The sequence below is a fragment of the Antechinus flavipes genome, chromosome 3, assembly GCF_016432865.1.
Source record: "Antechinus flavipes isolate AdamAnt ecotype Samford, QLD, Australia chromosome 3, AdamAnt_v2, whole genome shotgun sequence".
In the NCBI taxonomy this organism is placed as follows: Eukaryota; Metazoa; Chordata; class Mammalia; order Dasyuromorphia; family Dasyuridae; genus Antechinus; species Antechinus flavipes.
Genome location: NC_067400.1, coordinates 67,161,708 through 67,181,687, shown reverse-complemented (window position 1 = coordinate 67,181,687; position 19,980 = coordinate 67,161,708). Strand labels below are relative to the sequence as shown.

Sequence of the window (19,980 nt, the reverse complement as noted above, 5' to 3'; positions counted from 1 at the left end):
AACCTGCAGATGAGACCAAGTTGGGAAGGAAAGCTAACATAGTGTGTGACCGAGCCAGGATCTAGAAAGATCTCTGCTGGACTAAATCTAATAAAAGGAAACTTTAATAGAGATAAACATAAAGTTTCACACTTAAGTTTGGAAAAAACAGATTTCACAAGATAAATAGAAGGTTACCTGTATAACCTTCAGTTGTTCAGTTCAGGCGGACTGCAATTGAAATAGGAGTCAACAAAATGATAAGTTACATCATAAAACTAATGAATTTTTTTTTTTTTGCTGTCATTCAGTCATTTCAGTGATGTCCAACCCTTTATTACCTCATTTGGTTTTTTGGTTTTGTTTTGTTTTGTTTTTGTAAAGATACTGGAGTAGTTTACTATTTCCTTCTCCATCTCATTTGTCCAGTTCAGTTCAGGATTTGGTGGACTGCAATTGAAATAGGAGTAAACAAAATGATAAGCTACCTCATAAAACTAATGACATAGATTTTTAGGGGGCTGTCATCCAGTCATTTCAATCATGTCCAACCCTTCATGACCCCATTTTTTTGTTTGGTTTTTTGTTTTTTTGGCAAAGATACTGGAATAGTTTACTGTTTCCTTCTCTAGTTCATTTCATAGATAAAAAAACTGAGGCAAACAAGATTAGCCATGTTAAAAGAGTCATGACTGCTGAAATAAAAATGATGCTTTTACCATATTCTGCCCTGGTTAAATTGTATCCAAAGCCTTGTTTTCAGTTGTCGGTGTGCTTGTTTAGGAAGGACACATTAAGTTGGATATCTTCCAAAAGAAGACAACTGTACTAAGAATAGAAGTAGTAACAGAAAGATAGTAGTAACAGAAAGTAGTAGTGGTGGTAGTAGCAGAAGCAGTAGAAGTAGTAGTAGTAACAAGTAGTGCTGGTGGTGGTGAGATGGTAGTAATGGTAGTGATGGTGATGGTGGTGGTAGTAGTAGTAGTAGCAGTAATGGTGGTAATAGTGGTAATGGTGGTGGTGGTGGTGGAAGTAGCAGTAATAGTAACAGTATTTTAGTAGTAACAGTAGCAGTAACAGTAGCAGCAGCAGCAATAATAATGATAATGATAACAAAGATTTATATTGAGCCTAAATACCTGGCACTGCACTAAATGTTTTACAATTATTTTCCCATTTGATCCTCACAACAACCCTCAGAGGTAGGAGTTATTATCAGCCCCATTTTATAGTTGAGGAAACAGGAGTTAAGTGACTTGCCCAAAGTCTTGCCTTTATGTCGTTTGGGAACTAGAGAGGAGAAGACCATGATATCAAATGGAAAAAGACACTAGTGGTAGGGAAAGAAATTTTATTTTCAAGCTTTTAAGAGAATATTACAAACAATGGAGAGTTAAAAAAAACCCTAAAAACTAGTTAAAAAAGTACTTGACAGTGTCCCTTTAATACCCATAGATGACTCAGCCATTGTGCATTGAAGAAACTCTGAAGATCAGTTAATCCCAAGCTTTGGTAGGGACTGACATGATCAGGATCCCTTAGATGGCCATGTAGGCTCTTAGGGACCCAGTGGCCTGGCCACCAGCCTCAGACAACCAGGGCTGTCTGGCTATATAGGAGGAGCAGGTGGTACATCAGTCTTCTGGGCACGGAGGTAAGTCTGACCTGCCTTTTACAGATGGAAAGAAGCAGCAGGGACTACTTATACCCATCTCTCCTCCTGCCTTTTGCCTGATTCTCCCCTCTTTGCTCCCACCTACCTTTCATCCTAACGCAATTCTCTGGAGGTGAGATTGGGATAGGAGGGTGCCCTTCTATGGTGGGGGACCTGGGTTTGTGCAATCACTTCAAGGTGGGGGAATGTGGCACATTAGCTTTACCCTTGCCCTTGGGTAGAGTTTGGTTAGCTGGGAAGGCTACGTTCCTGGATTGGCAACTTTGAAGGTTGTGACCGCAGCAGGACTGTGCTTGAGATACCCACGGGAAAGCTGTACTTTTTCTGTTTATTTTGTTTTTGCTTGTTATTGTTTTAAAAGTGTACATGTGCTTAGTTGTTGGTTTTTTCCCCCATAAATACTTTTTTGAGTCAAATCGCCTTAAAATACTGGTTATGGGGGCACAAGAAAGCCCAATTCTAAACCCAAACTTTTTGGGTAATACGCTCAAAATAGGGTCTCCTGTCTTTGAGGCAGGGGGCAGAGAGATACTCACCACCTTTAACCATTCACACTAAGAAATTTACCCCTCCCTAAAGTCAATACTTTCCCCTCCCTAATGCCCCCCCTAAGACCAGATAAGTATGTTAATACTGCCAGCCAGGAAAAGCCCAAGGCTCTTAAGAGATGCACTCAAACCCTGCCCTCCCTTCCCACCCATTGCCCCACCCTCTAGTCCCTCCCCACTGCCCGCTGCCCACTGTCCACTGTCCATGGCCCGGAGAGAACAAAACAAACCCAAAGATAGAAACAAAACAGGGCAACAAATACTTGTCATCTTTCAATCATCTTCACACTTTATCTCCCTTCCCATGTGCTTGTGTTTGCATGTGTGCACATCTGCGTGCTTGCACACGTGAGTCAAGAGAGCTGCTGTTCTTGACAACAGACACACCACTTTGGTCCCCATCCCTGCACTGCCTCCACCAGTTGTTTTGTGTGTGTGTGTGTGTTCACCTGTGGATATCCCCCTGTGTTCCTATGTGTGTACACCTGTGTGTAGCCATTCCTATGTGTCTGCATCTGTTTCCACTTGTGTTTCTGCCTGTATCTGCATGTGTCCACCTGTATACCTGCCTGTATGTCTGTATATGTGTGTCCACCTGTGTTTCTGCCTAAATATATATGTACATATAACAACCAGTGTATCTGCCTGTATATCTGTATGTGTGTGTTTACTTGTGTCTACCCCTGTGTTAGTATGTGTGTATCTGTGTCTGTGTGTGTTCACTTGTGTCTCTGCCTGTATGTATCCACTGTATGTTTGCTTATATGTCTGTACATGTGTGTCTACCTGTTTGTATGTGTTCACCTGTGCTTCTGTCTATATATTTGCACATGTGTCTACCTGCATGTCTGTAGTGTCCACTTGTGTTTCTGCCTGTATGTTTGTACATGTGTGTCCGTCTGTGTCTATACATGTATACATCTATGCCTGCCTATCTCTCTGTACATGTGTCCACCTGTGACTCTGTACATGCATGCCCACCAGTGTCTGCCTGTATGTGTCTGCACCTGTGTATTCTCCTGTGGGTGTCTGAATGTGTGTGTCCACCTGTATCTGACTGCATGTGTTTATATGTGTATTCACCTGCCTTCCTTTTTCTCTATACATGTGTCCACCTTCATGTCTGCCCATATGTGTCTACATGTATATGCCCGCCTATGTCTGCTTGTATCTCTATACATGTGTCTGCTTGTGTGTTTGCATGTGTGTCCACTGTCTGCCTGTATCTCTGTATGTGTGTCCACCTGTGTCTGCCTGTATCTGTATCTGTGTCCACCTGTATCTCTGTATGTGTGTCCACCTGTCTGCCTGTATCTCTGTACATATATCCACCTGTCTATATCTCTGTGTGTCCACATGTCCACCTGTGTCTGCCTGTATCTGTACCTGTGTCCACCTGTATCTCTGTATGTATGTCCACTTGTGTGCCCACCTGTCTGCCTGTATCTCTGTACATATATCCACCTGTCTATATCTCTGTGTGTCCACATGTCTGCCTATATCTCTGTACATATATCCACCTGTCTATATCTCTGTGTCCACGTGTCTGCCTTTATCTCTGTACGTGTGTCCACCTGTGTCTGCCTGTATCTGTACCTGAATCCACCTGTATCTCTGTATGTGTGTCCACTTGTGTGTCCACCTGTCTGCCTGTATTTCTGTACACATATCCGCCTGTCTATATCTCTGTGTGTCCACATGTCTGCCTGTATTTCAGTACGTGTGTCTGCCCATATGTGTCTGCATGTGTGTGTTCCCGTGTGCTTTTGCTTTAGTTTGCATTGTACTTTAGTTGTCGAGTTTGCTTGTGTGTTTTTTGTTTGTTTGTTTGTCTGTTTCTGTTATTAAGGAGAGTTTACTCCCTGGAAAACACCAACTGCCCAGAGGGCTCCTCGGGCGCAGAGCGGAGTGTCGCCTCGGAGGATTCCCAGGAAGGCGAGCCGCCTCCGCCCCTCCGCCCCCAGCCCCAGCCTCTCCTCCTCCCGCACCCTCTCCCACCTGCTCTCCCTCCCTCCCCTCGGCTGACGCGTGCCCACGTCGGTCCTGCCCCCCGGCTGGTCCCGGGCTCCCAGGCTCTCACGGCTACGGCCCCTCCCGCTCCCCGCTCTCAGACCGTCGTGACCCTCATGACAAGCTCTCGGTTGCCGCCGGAGGCGCTCCGCTGCTCATGAGGTCTCAGGTGACTCAAGATGTGCAGGATGGTGTAAGCACAGTGGTGATCGGCCAGAGGGCCAGAGGGGTGGCTGGGGGCCCTGCTCCCGCCGCCGCCGCCAATGTCGGCCTGGGCAGGGTTGCCCACCGCCTCCTCCTCTGGGGCGGCGGCGTCGGCCTGTGTGGATGAGGAGGTCCTGGGGTTTGTCCTGCCCCCGGCCTTCTGGTCCTCGATGTCCTTTGTCTTGTCATAGTTCAACACTTTCCATTGCTGGTTCACAGCCTGCCATCTTTTAAAGATCCGGTACACGGATGGCCCCTCGTGGATGATCAGGCCTGAAGGGACAGAAGGAGGGAAAGAGGAAAGGCCACGTAAGACAGAGGGAAATGCAAGAAAGCAGCACAAGCAGAGGTGAGCCGATAGATAAATGGCACTCTCCAAAAGTGAAAATGTGTACACAGGAAGCACTCTTTTGTATAATCTGTAATATCAACATTCCCTCTACCATTTTCTTAAGTCTAGACAGGCAACCTCTCCCAAGGTGCCAGTGGAAGGAAGGAAGAAAGGAAGGAAAGAAGGAAGGAAGGAAGGAAGGAAGGAAGGAAGGAAGGAAGGAAGGAAGGAAGGAAGGAAGGAAGGAAGGAAGGAAGGAAGGAAGGAAGGAAGGAAGGAAGGAAGGGAGGGAGGAAAGAAGGGAGGAAAGAAGGATGGAAGGAGGGAGGGAGAGAGGGAGAGAGAAAGATGGATTAAGTTAGTGATGGTGATATGCACCTTCAAAAATTTAAATAGAAAGATCCTCTGACTTTTGTTACAAAAATCTTTCTTGAAACCAGTACTTTCCAGTAGAGTAAAACCTTCCAAGGCTTATAGTCTGTTTACACAGCTTCGAAAACCTGATGTCATATCTATACCCAGATCAAATATTGAAGCTGGACTTTAGTGAAGATGTTCTTTAATAAAGACTTAGAATATCATTAGGGACCTTAGAGACCCTCTAATAGACAGAAGTTCTTAATTTGGGGTTCATGAACTTGTTTTAATTTAACAATTTTTTGATAATTGAAAACTGATGATTGGTTTCCTTTGTCATCTATAATTTTGACTTTATGCATTTAAAGACCTTGTTTTGAGAAGGCCTTACTTTTATGAGATTACAAAAGGTCTATGAGAGAAGAAGGAGGAGGAAGAGGAGGAGGAAAAAGAGGAGGAGGAGGAGGAGGAAGAGGAGGAAGAGGAAGAGGAGGAGGAGGAGGAAGAAGAGGAGGAGGAGCAGGAGTAAGAGGAGGAAGAGGAGAAGGAGAAGAAGAAGAATTTTTTCAAATTGCCAAATGGTTATTTCCAATAATAGTAATTGACATAATTTCTAATTAATTCTTTGTTATAGTGATTGTGTAATCTGATTGAAGAGAATGGTTTAAATATCCTGCCTGTATTATGCCTTCTAATTATCTAAATGTCTACTGCTTGAGAGGTAATTACACCATATTAATGGATAGGTGGCCAAAGGGAACAAGCACCTGTTTTCTCAGATAATACTTGCTTGCTGAGAAAAAGCTCAGACCATCATCATTCACTTCCACTTCCCCTGATCCTGCTCTTAGTTTCTGTCGCTGCCATTCTGTAAATTGCTTATTGATTCCTTTGCACTGGGTGGGAATCAGGAAGTGGTCAACTGGAGATGAGATTGAGAGCTGAGCTGTAACTACCAATTTTGTGTACCTCGGGCAATCAGCACTAAATGGACTCTTGATTCTGTGGGAATGCTCTAACTCAAGTCCCAAGAGAAGCTATAGTTATAGGGAAACACATACTGGCAAGACCAGGGAGGAGCTTTCTTTTAGTGGGATGCTTCTCAGTTTATTTCTTACTCTTGCTAATGTTGCTAAGCTTCCATTTCTATATTACTCCATGGGCATGAGTGAGGTGAATGACTATTATTCTTCCTTTGCTCCATTTGTCTCACCCAAATTATAGCTTTATGAGAGTTGAAAAACGATTGGCTATAAGAAAAGCAAAAAAAAAAACTTTTTGTCCATTTTAAAATATTCACAGAAGATAGGGAGGAAACTGGCTATGAGTGGAGTATATGGGAACTGTGATATAAGGCTTTCTAAAACTTTTTCCACCCTTGACCTCCTTTTATCCAAGAAATTTTTATGTAACTCCAGGTGTATAGATATATAAAATAGGTATACTAATCAAACATTCACTGATAATAAACCATAATTTTATGATCCCCACATTCAGTTATGTAAACCCATATAGGGTTATAACCCACAGTTTAAAAAGCTTTGGTGTATCAGAGAGGGCACAGGACCTGGAAGTGGAAACACTTTAGTAGCTCTGCTTCCTGTTAGCTGTGTGACTTTGAAAGAGTAATCTCCCTGATTTCATCTGTAAAAAGATGGGATTGGACTTGAGGATCCCTTAAGTTCATTCTAGTTCTAAGTAATATGATCTTGATAATGAGAAAGGTAGAAGTGGATAAGGGGAGGAGGAGAAAGAAAACATAAAAAGAGGCGGAAAGGAGAAAAGAATGAAGAGTAGTATAGAGGGAAAGAGAGAACAGGAAAAAAAATCAAAGAAGAAAAGATGAGAGTATTTGCCACGAAAAGAAATGGGCTTAAAGATACAAATGGTTTTCCCAAGAAACTATTAAGTTCTACAAGTGTCTCTACAGCATCGATCATGTGCCTAGCACCTGTTATGAATGCAGTGAGGGACCTATTTTCCTCAGATTGCCTTCTTCATCTTTTCAGCTGCTTGAGAACTCTTAGAGCTCTTCTTTTTGGTAGGATAGTATTCCTAGGTGGGCAGGGCTGACCAGAGATAATTGGGTACTTTCTCTATCCTGCCAGGAGTCCCGAATACATGAATTCTAGCCTGCTCCTCAGGTCAGACAGTCTGGGTAGCGGATGAGGTAGTATGCCATTGGGGGGGTGGGGCAGAGTAAATATTTTCTTTTATGTGGCGATGGGGATTCAACAGTTTCTCCATACTTGTGCCTCTAGGTTTCAGACCTTTTCCCGGCAAAAGTTCTTTCCCCTCTCCTGATTGGTTTTGCAACTACTTCTTGCTCTGTCCCTGGTGAAGGTTCAGTTTATTTCATAGAACCATGGGCCTAGTGCTAGATGGGAAAAGCAGCCATCTGCTACAGAGCAGCCACTTGTGGCTGAATCAGCCTCTTGAGAAACCTTATGAGCAATCTGGGAGCCCTTGCCCCCATCAGTGAGCCCACTCAGAACTCCAGTGGGAGGTCACTTATCCTTCTTAACTTCTTATTACAGAGTTATCATTTTTACTATGCAAAGCTTTGTTTTTCAAAATCCAGCTTTGAATGCAACCGCTGGAGAAGTATAAGGCAATCTTAAAAATTGCTCATCCTCAAAGCTTTTTAGCACATTTATTGAGTTTGCTACTTTATCAGGTGAAGCTGGCCTGGTAATAATAGGGAGGCAGGCTGCTAAGTGGTATAATGGATAGAACACTGGACCTGAACTCAGCTCCTGCCCGCCTTCCCCTCCAATGTCCTCACAGTTTTTGTTCCTCTCTCACAACGTCCCCACCAGCCCTTGTCCCTCCTTATCTAATACCCTGCTATAGCCCCTATTTCTTTTCCCCTCCCCTCAAAGTGATGCCTTTACTGTCCTTTTCCCCAACTTCTACTTCTGATCTGATTTCCACACTACTTCCAAAAGTGAAATCAGGTAGCATTGGGCCAGAGAAACTCCTGGTGGAACTCCATCATTGTATCCAGGCTTGATGTCAGGTAGAACCTGGAGAACCCCGTTTCTCAAGGCTCTAGCTCTTCAGGTCCCCAATTCTATCCCTCTGAGTGCCAGTACATATATATCACCCTGGAGAGAACATCAGGCACATGTAGGAGGCAATAGACACAGCAGGTTATTTTTAGTGGACCTGCCATTACTGGGAAGTGCCAGATTGGCAATGCTGTTGGCTGCTTGAGCATCGCCAGACAAGGGACAGTATGAGCCTGGTTATCCCTACTTCCCAGCACTTGGCAAGCTTTGCTCCTAAGGTTCTCTGAAGGATGCTGGAGAAGGTGGAAATGTACTCACTAAGCCCTACTCCATTCTGGGCCTTTTGCCAGAGCCTCTTGAGCAAGCAGGCTTCTGGAGTGCCCCTCACTTTGGATATTCTTCTTAAACACCCAAACCCCTGGTTGAAGGTTTAGAAGTAGAATTTTCTTGGGCTAGTGGGAAGTCAGAATTTCTCATTATGTTTCCATCCTGGTCACTCCCAGGGAGATGGCTTTTTGGATGGTACAAAATAGTCAGGAAGGCCTTCAAGAATCTGAGTGGTACCAAAGTACAAAGAGCACTGGACCTGAAATCAGGAAGAAATGAGTTCAAATCCAGCCTCAGATATTTACTAATCATGGGGCCTTAGGCAAGCCTTTTAACTCTTCTCAGTCTCAGTTTCCTCAATTGTAAAATGAGAATAACAGTACTTACCTCAGGTTGTTGTGAAAATTGAATGAGATATTTGTAAAGCCTTTAACCAGTGCTTGGCACATGGTAAGTACTTTAAAAATGCTTATTCCCTTTCCTTTCTCCTTCTCTTCATGAAAGCATCATTAGTCCAAGTCGGCAGAGTACCCAGATGAGGGCAATAGCTCTTTTCCTAGATGTGCCATTGACAATGGTCAAGTGCCACATCTTTTCTGGACCCCATTTCCCCCACTGTTATCAGTCTTATGAACCATTTTGTCACCTTGTGGGGATAGATGAGATAAATCTTTGGCAGAAAATGATAAATTGGTAGATCCCAAAGTATCTCCATGAGGGACATTCATGTAATATTTTTAGAGGTCCAAGAATCCCAAGGGAATGTGCACTTCTCAAAGTAGGAAATATGGTAGAAAAAACTCATGTATTGCAAAGTGAGGTAAATTAGGTACACTTCACATGGTTTTCTCTATAGATTATTTTCAGGAAGACTGAAAAACCCTTTCTTCAGCATGGAGCCCATGTGGCCAGAACACAATAATTGACATTTTCATGGCACTTTAGAGTTTTCAAAATTATATCTACATATACACAAACATACATATATTTCAAATCACTGGATCTTCACAAAAATATTGGGAGGTAGAGATATTACTATGCTTATTTTATAGATGATGAAACTGTTACTAAGAAAAGGTAATTTATTTGCTGAAGACCATATCCAGACTTCAATCTTCCCAATTCAAAAGCCAGCATTCTAAGACAATGATAGCTGTTTGATGTTAGATAAAGCCTACTCTTCTCTGTTCCATTCAATTCAAGAAACATTTGTTGAATACCTACTATGTGCAAAGTTCTGTGCTAGAGAAGGATTGGGATATAAAAATAAAATTTAAAAAGATATAGCCCTTGTTCTCAAGAAAGTTGTAGTTTGTGAGGGAAAGGGAAAAAACAAGCATTAATTAAGCTCCACTATGTGCCAGGTACTGAGCACTTCACAAATATTTTCTGATTTGGCCAGGGGAAGATCAGACATGTGTTGTATACATTAATAAGTATGGACAAGATTTGTGGATTTTCTTAGTATAGAGAACTTCCACACGAGAAAATCTTTCTACCCTGGTAGTTTGACACCTTTCCTAGAACACAAAGATGTAACCAGTTCAGAGTCGCACAGCACTTATGCTTCTAGAGGCAGGATGTGAACCCAGCTTTGTCTGTCTCCAAGGTCATTTATCCACTATACCATGCTACCGCAGGGAAGTCTTCAGCAATAGATAATTTCTGCAAAGTGCCTGGCACATAGTAGGTACTCTACAAATGCTAGTTTTTGTTGTTTTCAGTGCTGGGACTTGAAGAATGAACAATATTTCAAAAGTAGAGGTAGGTAGAGAAAAAGTTCATCGAGTTAAAAAATTGGAATGGATTTGAGAAATGATCAGTAATCCATTTGGCAGGATAGTAAAGTGAGGGAAACTATTGTGAGGCAGTGCTGGAAAAACTAGATTCAGGAGGGCTTTGAAGGCTATTCTAAGTACTATAGCCTTTATTCTGGAGTTAATGTGGGAGAATTTTGAGCAAGGATAAGATGTCATCAAAATTGCATGCAAGACTAATTTTAAATTCTGGAAGATGGATTTGAGTGGGAACAGATTTAAGGTTAATGGTAAGCAGGATTCTAAAGTTTTCATCAGAGGTAGCAGGGGAAGAAAGGTGAAAACACAGAATTTTTGAGATGTGGAAGTACTAGCCTAAGTGTGCTCATAATAGATACCCTTCATCTTCTCTATAAATAGAAGACATAATCTGCAGACAGAGGAATGGAGGAAAGAATCAAGGAGAGTGGGAAAGGTTTAAACAGCTGCTTTGGGGAATGTGATAGGGAATTAGTAAGAAATGATTTTTAGAGGAAAACTGAGCCTCATTGAGAACCCAGTTAAGTTTAAAAAGCATGAATTTGTAGTGAAACTAATTAACATGGATTCATGGTTTTTTCTACTAACTTCTTGGCAGCCTGAACACCAGAACAGGAAAAGTGAATTATAGGGCAAACTAGGATTATTAGAATGAAAACAGAATAAGGAATTTTTTAAAGGCTTCAAGGATAGCATCAAACAATGAAATAGCTAACCATAGTGTTCAGGTTAGGTAAAGGGGCAAAAAAAACTCAACTGGGGATGGGGAAGTGGAAGAAAATGTGAGAGTCAATAAAGACCATGTATTGGGAAGGAGAGAATGATGGAGGTAGAAGGGCAAAAGATTGTGGTCTGAAGGGACATAGATCAATATCAATATTAGGTTGGAGTAATCCTGAATGATGGTGCGATCTCAGATGTCTTGTTAAAGTACAGTAAAAATAGAGTGACTGAAGTTGAAAAGTCAAGGAGTTTTGAGACCAGGATGTTAGAAAGATAGATAATTATGGAACTTGGCCAGGATGGTTGCAAGGAATGGGATTCTTTAAGCTCAATGATCACATGTCATTGAGGTTATCGAGGGACTATAGTGTGGCAGAGATTGGATTAGATGATCTTTGAGATCCTATCAAACACATATGTCCTGTAATTGCATGGTAAGTGGAGAGTAAAACTGAACCAGGTAACCAAATCATTAATGGATGTATCCTAGAAAATGATAGATGATAGTATTGAGTAAAGAGAAAGAATAATGTATCTATAATGTGGATTTCAAAGAGAGGTTGTTGACTACTAGTGGTAGAATAGAGATCTGGAATGGGCAGTGTGTCAATCCCTTCTTCTTGTTCCATTAATCTGGGAAATGGTGGCAAGGTCCTATGAACTCTGATTTTGGAATTCTTTAACAGGGAGAGGGGAACTCAGAAAACACTCTTGAAGGTATCTATCAACCGGGAGCTGGCTAAGCAGATGATGCCATGTAATGTAAGGAGAGGAACTGATTCTGGGATTACATTTTATACAGAACTCTCAGAGAGGAAATGCCTACCAAACATTGGTTCAATTCAATTTAATTCAATAAACATTTACTAAGTGCCCACGATGTTCCAGGCACTGTGCTAAGCACTGGAAAAAGAAATAAGAAGGGGAGGGAGGCAACCCCTTTCATCAAGGAGCTTACAACCCCAACCTCTTCATTTGCTCTTTTCTCAAAATAACTTTATATCTCTTTTTTTCGTTTTCACAGCCAAATTCCTATAATAGGTTATCTATATTCTTTGTCTCCATATCCTTACCTCCCATTGAGTTCTTAACCCCTTGAAGTCTGGTTCTTGACTTCACCGGACTGAAAACACTTTTTCCCCTGATTATTAAAGATCAATAAATTGATAAATCCATTGATCTTTTCCCTGTACTCATCCTCCTTGATCTTCTATAGTTTTTGTCACTGTCAGCCACCTACTCCTCCCAAACATTTTTCTTCCTTTCACTTCTTTGACACTTTTTTTTCATTTCTTCTCCCTATCTGAATGTTCTTTCTCAGTACCCTTTATTGGATTGTCATACTCCTTCAATCTACTAAATAAATTCCCTTCTTTTGCCTCTAGGATAAAATATAATCTCAGCCTGGCATTTAAAGCCCTTTACAATCTAGCCCCCACTTATCTTTCTAGTCTTTTGTCATGTCTTTCCTACACTCTTCATTATGGTCAAACTAACTTAGGAGTTGTTCCCTATCTACATCTTTCCATCCTCTACATCTCTGACTTTACATAAGGAGTTCTTCAAGTCTCTAATGCATTCCCTCATCACCTGAGTCTCACAGAAATTCCTACCCTCTTCCAAAATACAATTCAGATGGCAACATGAAGTTTTCCTGAACCCTTCCTCCCAGTTTCTCTCTCTTGAATTCACTTTGCATTATTTCATATATACTTATGCATATATTATATGCCCTTCCTCCCCCAGTAGAATGTAACCTCTTTGAAGACAGGAGCTGCTTCCTTTTCTTGATTTTCCTAGCATCTAAAAGTGCCTTCTCAAAATAGGCATTTGATTGTTCAAGGTCATATTGGAAGGAACATAGCAAAATCAAAATTTAAACCTAGGTTCCCTGATTTCAGATCAAGTGCTCTTTGCAGTATACACTGAGGACTTGTATGACCTGATTCAGAACAAATGAAGCAAAATGAGGATAATAATACTGTATGCACAGTGATTACAATGGACAACCACTAAAGATCTCAGAATTCAGACAAATGCAACAATCAATAGTGGTTCCAGAAAACTGATAGTGGATCATACTTCCCCTCCAAAAAGAAGTAGTACATTATGGATGTGAAATGGCACCTATTTTTGTGACTTATATTTGCTATATTGAATACCATTTTGGATTGCTGTTATAAAGGAAGTTTCTATTGGGAGCAATTGCAGGAAAGAGACTAGGATATAAAAAATGCATTAATAAAGTCTAGAAAATGCTATCCAAGATGCAGCTCTCAGTGAACTCATGGCACAAGTTCATCACTGTCATGTCCTGTTAGGCTTTTCTTTGCACTACTTGGCAGTAGGACACAGCCCAGCAAACCGCCTAGGGACACATAGGCAGCATCTAAGCACCAATATGGTTGCTTTGCTCCTCAGTCAGTGAACCTTTCCTCATCCACTTTAATTCAAGGACCTTTCCTCTATAGATTATCCCCAATTTATCTAACACACTTATTTGTATGCTGTCTCCCTCATTAGACTACGAGTTCCTTGAAGGAACTTTTACCTTTCACTGTTCTTTGTGACCCTGATGCAAAGCACAATATCCAGAACTTGGTAGATGCTTAACTGACTATTAAGTACTTAACTAAATGCCAGGTACCAGCTGAGTATACAAAGAAAAGCAAAAACTTGCCACTCACCCTCAAGGAGTTCCCATTCTAACAGGGGAAACAACATGCAAACAATTATATACCTGAAAGATATAAAATATTATAAATCTAATTAGGTGCTTATAAGTGCCAGCTGAAGAAAGCCCCAGAGAGGAAAGCTGTCTGGATTTATTGCTCCAATCTAAAGTTAAAGCTAAAGGGCTTCTCAACAGCCATAACTCAACCACCCTACTTTTCTTATTTCTGTGACAGTACAAAATGTACTGTGTGTATATTGCTATGTATTATTATGTATACAATGTAAATGTTCTGTATGTACAGTGTAATATATATTTTTCTCAATAGCATTTTATTTTTCCAATTACATGAAAATATAGTTTTCAACATTCATTTTGTAAGGCTTTGTGATCCAAATCCCTTCTTTACCTTCCCCCTTCACAAGCAATCTGATATGGGTTAATACGTGCAATTCTTTTAAACATATATAAATCAGACCAAAAGGGAAAAAAAAAACATGAGAAAGAAAAAAACCAATCAAATAAACATTCAAAAAAGATAGAAATGTTATCCTTCCATCCACATTCAGTCAACCTAGTTCTCTCTCTGGATACGGAGGGCATTTTCCTTCCCAAGTCTATTGGAATTATCTTGAATCACCACATACAATATATTATTTTGACACTACAAAATATACTGCATTATATTGTTGTATGTATAATGTATGTATGATGAACATATACAATGTATGTGTACTATATGTACAATGTAACATATTATTGTGACAGTATAAAACATAGATACAGTACAGATGCTGCTGGGGGAGAAGGTTGTATTGTATGCGAGTGGCAACCTCCCCACATTTTGCTTTCCTAGCATTAGAAGAAAATGAGGAAGGAAAATTCAGTAACATTCCAGGGAAAGGAGGGCCTGAGCAAAGTAAACTGTGAGTAAGATAATACCATATGCCTGAGACAGCTTCCTACACTTTGTCCACCCACTTGTTCCCATTATTTAAGCAGCTGTTGCTCTAGCCCCATTTCTCCATGAACTCTTTCTAGAAGAGAAGGAAGAACCTCTACCTAATTCAAAAATGAAATTCAAGACATTCTTTCGTACTTTCCACTATCCTCCATCCAACGCCTCATAAAATAAAGTATCTGTTCATTAGCTTGCCTACAAAGGTCTTTAAACAGAGGTTGGATGACCACTTCTCAGGTATGGCCAATGAAGTCCATTCCTATTCTCAAATTCTTCAATTCTGAGAAATATGACCAAAATCCATATAAATGAAGGACAGCATCATTGGAAGACAATAATAAAGACCTTTCTGTAGCCCTGAACCAGTCAAGACAAGTTCAGGGGGCTTTTTCCACAGCAATAATATACGTAATCATTTGTATTCATAAAGGCAATTTACCCACAACTTCCTTGTGCCATAAATAGGAGTAACCCTGTACCAAGATCTCATCCATTTGGGAGTGACCCACATTCACCTATCTCATTGAGTACAGTAAGGCTTGATTAATCAATGCCTTGATGGTTATTATAAACACAATCAGAGAGGGAAAACAGTTGAGCTGTGAGCCCACTAAAGTATGCTCAATAGCCCCACTGTGGGGGGTGGGGGAACCAGCTGGCTATTTCCTATTGAGTACCCTTATAAGGAGCTTATAAAACCAATGGGGCTCTGTGCTGGTGAGCTTGAACTTGCCCATATGATATGCTCTAGAATTAGATCACACACACACACACACACACACACACACACACACACGTAAGAAAGCCTTGTGTCTTAGACTATGCAAGAAGCTGGGGTCTCAGACACAAATAATGTCAAGAATAGGTCATTACATGATCAGCAATTGATGCGTTCCCTACACAACAACTCATGAAACCTTCTCTGTTCTCTCATTTGTGCCCATGTCAATGTCTTGGGATATTAGTTGTCGGTAATCACTGATGACCCTAGAAACTCTTCAGCTTAGTTCAAAATAGTGACTGGGTACAATGAAGTAGAAAGAGCTCATGAAGGAAAGAGCTTGTCTTCCTGAAATTACTGTCTATCACAATTGATACTTGGTCTTTTCTTAGAATCGCAAATCTATGGATCTTCCAGTGATTATTGTAGAATCTGATTCAGGAGAGATATTGTTATTCTGTCAATAAATATTTATCAAGTGGCTAATATGTTCCAGACATTGAGCTAGTCTCTGGAGATATTAAGACATGCAAAAGACAGACTTTGCTGTCAAGAAGTTCATAGTCTAATGCCTGCTGGGCCACTGGAGGGAATTCTTGGCATCCACTTGCCAGTATATATCTCTGGAAGGCACAGAGGATTTAGAAGTAGATTCTGAGCGGGTCAAATTACCAAGAATCAGAGAACTGTGATACAAAACTTGCTTCATGCAACCCTTTCTCTGGACTTAATCACCACCACCATTGACATTCACAGGCACTTTAATACTTGCAAAGTATTTAAAATATATTATTTTATTTGAGGCTTATAACAGCTTTATAAGATAAGTGCTATATAGTTATTATTATATGCCATTTTATATATGAGAAAACTTAGACTTAGAGATTTAGTGCCTTGTCCACAATCAACTAGTAAGTATCAGAGGCATAATTTGAAGCCATGTCTTTCAGTTGTCTGCTGGAGATCCCCCATGTATTCATCACTGCAGTAAATTTTCCCTCTTAATTGGATATTGCTTCAGTTATATTAAAAATTGTTGCTGTAAGACATGCACATAAAATAACAAATCTGGGTTGTTTGTTTTTGTTTTTGTTTTAAGCAAAAATCCTAGAACAATTTTACTCAATTTGTTTTCTTGCTTAAGGTATGACCTTATTTATTCTGGTGAGACTGCCATCCGTCAAAACATTTTTGAATCTTTCAGATTTACCTTTCTATAATTTAAGACATTCTAAAAAAAAAATCAGCCTCATTACTTTATAATCACAGTTTTGTTTTGTTTTGTTTTGTTTTTAACACCCAAATGATCACCAACATTATTCTCCAGACTTGACTTTTGACCTTGTCCTTATGTCCAATGTACTCTTAAAGAATGAAGACCACTAGTCTACATAATAATCAGAAAAATGAAACAAGGTACAGCCAAGAATATCCAAAGAAGGGTCCTAAAAATGTGTTGAACTAGGGTGGTATCACTGGAATGCATATTTAGCCTACCAAGGTAACCTTTGAAGAGGACAAGATTCATTTAGATGGCTCAGTTCTGCTATGTTTTTTTTTTTTTTTAAATCAGTCACATTAATTCCCCGAGCATACCATGAATGAACAGTTGACATGATTTTGCACTTGTGCTGAATAGTAAGAGGATATTGATCTGGAAATAAAGAATTTTTGCCCCAGAGGGTCCACAAAATGAATCATTGATCCAAAGATAATCAAAAGTTTATCGTCATTTATAATATTCATGCATATTATTTTAAAAAGCCTTAAAATCTGTTGCTTCATCCAGGCTTGTCTGGGTGTCTGGGTTGTTAAAGTCTTGAGGTAACTCACAAATCCTGGCAAGAGCTTCCAAGCCAAAAAAGCCTCAAGAATAGATTGGGAAGGGGTGGCTTCTCTAACTTTTGAAAGGCCCCTCACCTGGTGGTCTGCAGACTTCAGCTATAGCAACTGACAAAAACTGTCTGCTTAGGGATAAAGCATTATGATCTACATTGTTGAAGGGAGACTCACACTGAGGAAATCACAGATTCTAGAAATATTGAAGGCTACTTAGTAGGAAATCATCTCTTTGACCATTGAATGTGTGTCCAGTCTAATATTGCCTGTCTTAGAAAATCCCTCCAATTCATGTTTACCAGTCATTTGGAAACTGGGATAGTTTTATAAAGATTATTATTTTCAGTTTTCATGAAAACAAAATAAAATCCAGTTTAAAAAAAAGAAAGAAAAGAAGAGTATAAGTTTTTGGGGAAGTTCCCACCTAAATTGTTGAGGAAATTTCTCAATACTAGCAAAATATCTATCCCAAATCTTGAAATGAGAGAAGCATAAAGCCATGCATAGATGGTCACAGTTGAAGTCAGAAAGACCTGGCAGGAACACATACTAATCATGTGACCATGAGCCAATCACTCAATTTCTTATTATGGCAATCTTTCAACAAGTTTGGACTGGCAGGTTACCATTGGCGGAGACAGCTTCTGTACTGGGAAAGGTAATTTTGCATATAGATGAAATGACATACCTGGATTAAAATAATAAGATAAAATTCACGATATTTCTGAGATAAATAAAACCTGTAGTTTGAGGTATGGAATATTCAGGGGCAGGAACTACTTCTGTGAAAGTCACTGGATAAAATGTAAAATGACTCAATGCCCAGGGGAGTTTTTTGGTTTTGTTTTATTTGATTTCTTTGTTTTTGTGTTGTGCGAGTAGAACTCCTTAAAAATGAAAATAATGAAGCACACAGAAGAGAGGAAGAGGTCCATGTCCTTCCTGACCTGTCTTTCTGATGCTGGCATGCCCTGGCTTTACTAAGCAATTTATTTGGGGGCTATTTTAATCCCCCTCCCAAAGCCCTTAATTCTTTACTCTTGTTAAGTTGTAATAACCTGAGCTACTAGAGCAGAGAACACAACATTTATTTGCTAGATGGATCCATCTCTTTTTTTGCCACAGTTGGGTAGTATTGTTAGAGAAAAAAGAAGAAGGGGCAGGTATGCTGAAGATATTAGAAATAAGTCATGTCTTCTCATGGAGAGAGCAGGGTGGGAGAAATGATTCATTTTCTCTCTCATTCAAAATGCTCTGCTCCTGAAAATCTATGGGCTGGAATAAGAAATCTATTCCATAGATGTATTTTGTTTGAGAGGATTCCCATAGGGTACCCTAAATTCTCATTTTAGCCATTGATTTCAGCTTTCCTAGAACTCATAAGGAAGCAAAGTAAACTGGTTAGCATTCTATTTTCTTCATTCCCTGGTCTTCTTCCGCCCCAAAGAACAAATAATTCTCATAAGTAGCACTTCTCAGCAGACAGACTATATAGCTGCTCCCCTTCCTCCACCAGGCAGCACCCTGAATTTAAGCCAAGCAGCTTCAATTTTTCCAAATCTCAAACTGTAGCTAATAGTTAATATATTTATAGGTGACAGAATCACAGAAAAATGGGATTTCTGAGCTAGAAAGGACCTTGGAGATAATCTAGTCCCACCTTCTTGTCCCAGACTATTAAATGTCTCAATAGCTAAAAGATTACACCTGGAGACAGGAAGACTTGAATTTGAATTTGACCCCAGACATTTATTAGCCATGTGACTCTGGGCAAAATACATAAACCTCTCAGGGATATTGTGCAGATAAAAATTAGGAAAAATATGTAAAATGTTTTATATTATTTTTATTGTTACCATTATTACTGTTATTATTTGACAGAAGGTCCAAAATACAAAGAGGTATTTCTAACTCTTTGCTCTATCCCAGCCCTTTTCACTGTATCATACTAATTTCTCCATGTCGTTGGAATAAGCCACTTTACTTTTCCATTGAAACACCACCCTACTAGAAGTTGATAAAATTCTGAATTCACCAGTTTAATGAGATTGTTCTCATTAGGTAGATCAGATAGGATTAGAGAAGATTCAAGATAGACATCTAAAATCATTTGGAGTTAAGGGGAGATTGTTGATTGTCCTTAGAAGAAAAGTGAGTTGAAATAAAGCAAAGAAACCATCCCACTTTTGAACTGCCTTATTTCTGATGAAGGTACCACCAATACTTCTAGTCAACCAATTTCATACCTTAGTGTCATCCTTTCCTCTCTCTCATTTCCCTTGACTAGCCAATCAATTCCCATTTATTGTCTTTTCTGTCTCCAAAATATCTTTCATTGTACTCCTAGCAGTTAGTATCCTTCCCTAAAAATTATGTGTGTGTATATATATATCTACATAGATATCTATATATCTATAGATATAGATACACATGTGTGTATATTCCAGATATCTAGCCCGGTAATATATTCTTCATAACTCTTCACCAAAAAAAAACCCAAAAACAAATAGGATCACAAAGAGTCAATAACTATTGAAAAATGACTGAACAGCAACAACAAAATGCTTATTGGTTGACTGCCAAGTTCATGACAGACAACTGCTAATCTTGCGGCAGGAGCACAAGAGCTGGGAGTTCAAGAATCCTGAGTACTAATTCTGGATCCCTCCTTATAAAACTCAATACTCATCCTTTAGACTACAGCTCATGGGTTCAACTTGCCTGGAATACCTCAATTTCCTTATGTTTAGAATGATGGGGTTGGATGATCCAAATCTAATGTGTAGATTACATAGAAGTATCCAGGCCAGTATAATTTGAATAT

General features: G+C 40.0%; 2 protein-coding genes across 14 annotated transcripts in view; one reads left to right on the top strand and one right to left on the bottom strand.

The window, feature by feature from the left end:
• Positions 1-1,313: 1,313 nt before the first annotated feature.
• Positions 1,314-19,980, bottom strand: part of MARCHF4 (membrane associated ring-CH-type finger 4) — a 122,758-nt gene continuing 104,091 nt past the window's right edge. Inside the window, exons 4-6 of one of the 13 annotated variants that reach the window (XR_007951675.1) lie at positions 3,723-4,689; positions 3,623-3,666; positions 1,314-3,502 (exon numbers count right to left, since the gene is read on the bottom strand). Coding sequence is in view for 1 of the 13 variants with exons in the window: in XM_051983583.1 (XP_051839543.1) it covers positions 4,310-4,689 (380 nt within the window). In the remaining 12 variants the exon portion in view is untranslated. Of the gene's footprint in view, positions 4,690-19,980 lie in introns of all 13 variants that reach the window. The other 12 variants (XR_007951679.1, XR_007951682.1, XR_007951673.1 and 9 more) reach the window with 12 other exon arrangements.
• Positions 2,776-3,977, top strand: LOC127553133 (uncharacterized). Its single transcript, XM_051983584.1, has 2 exons — positions 2,776-3,690; positions 3,777-3,977. The coding sequence occupies exons 1-2, from the start codon at positions 2,776-2,778 to the stop codon at positions 3,975-3,977; spliced, it is 1,116 nt and encodes a 371-aa protein (XP_051839544.1).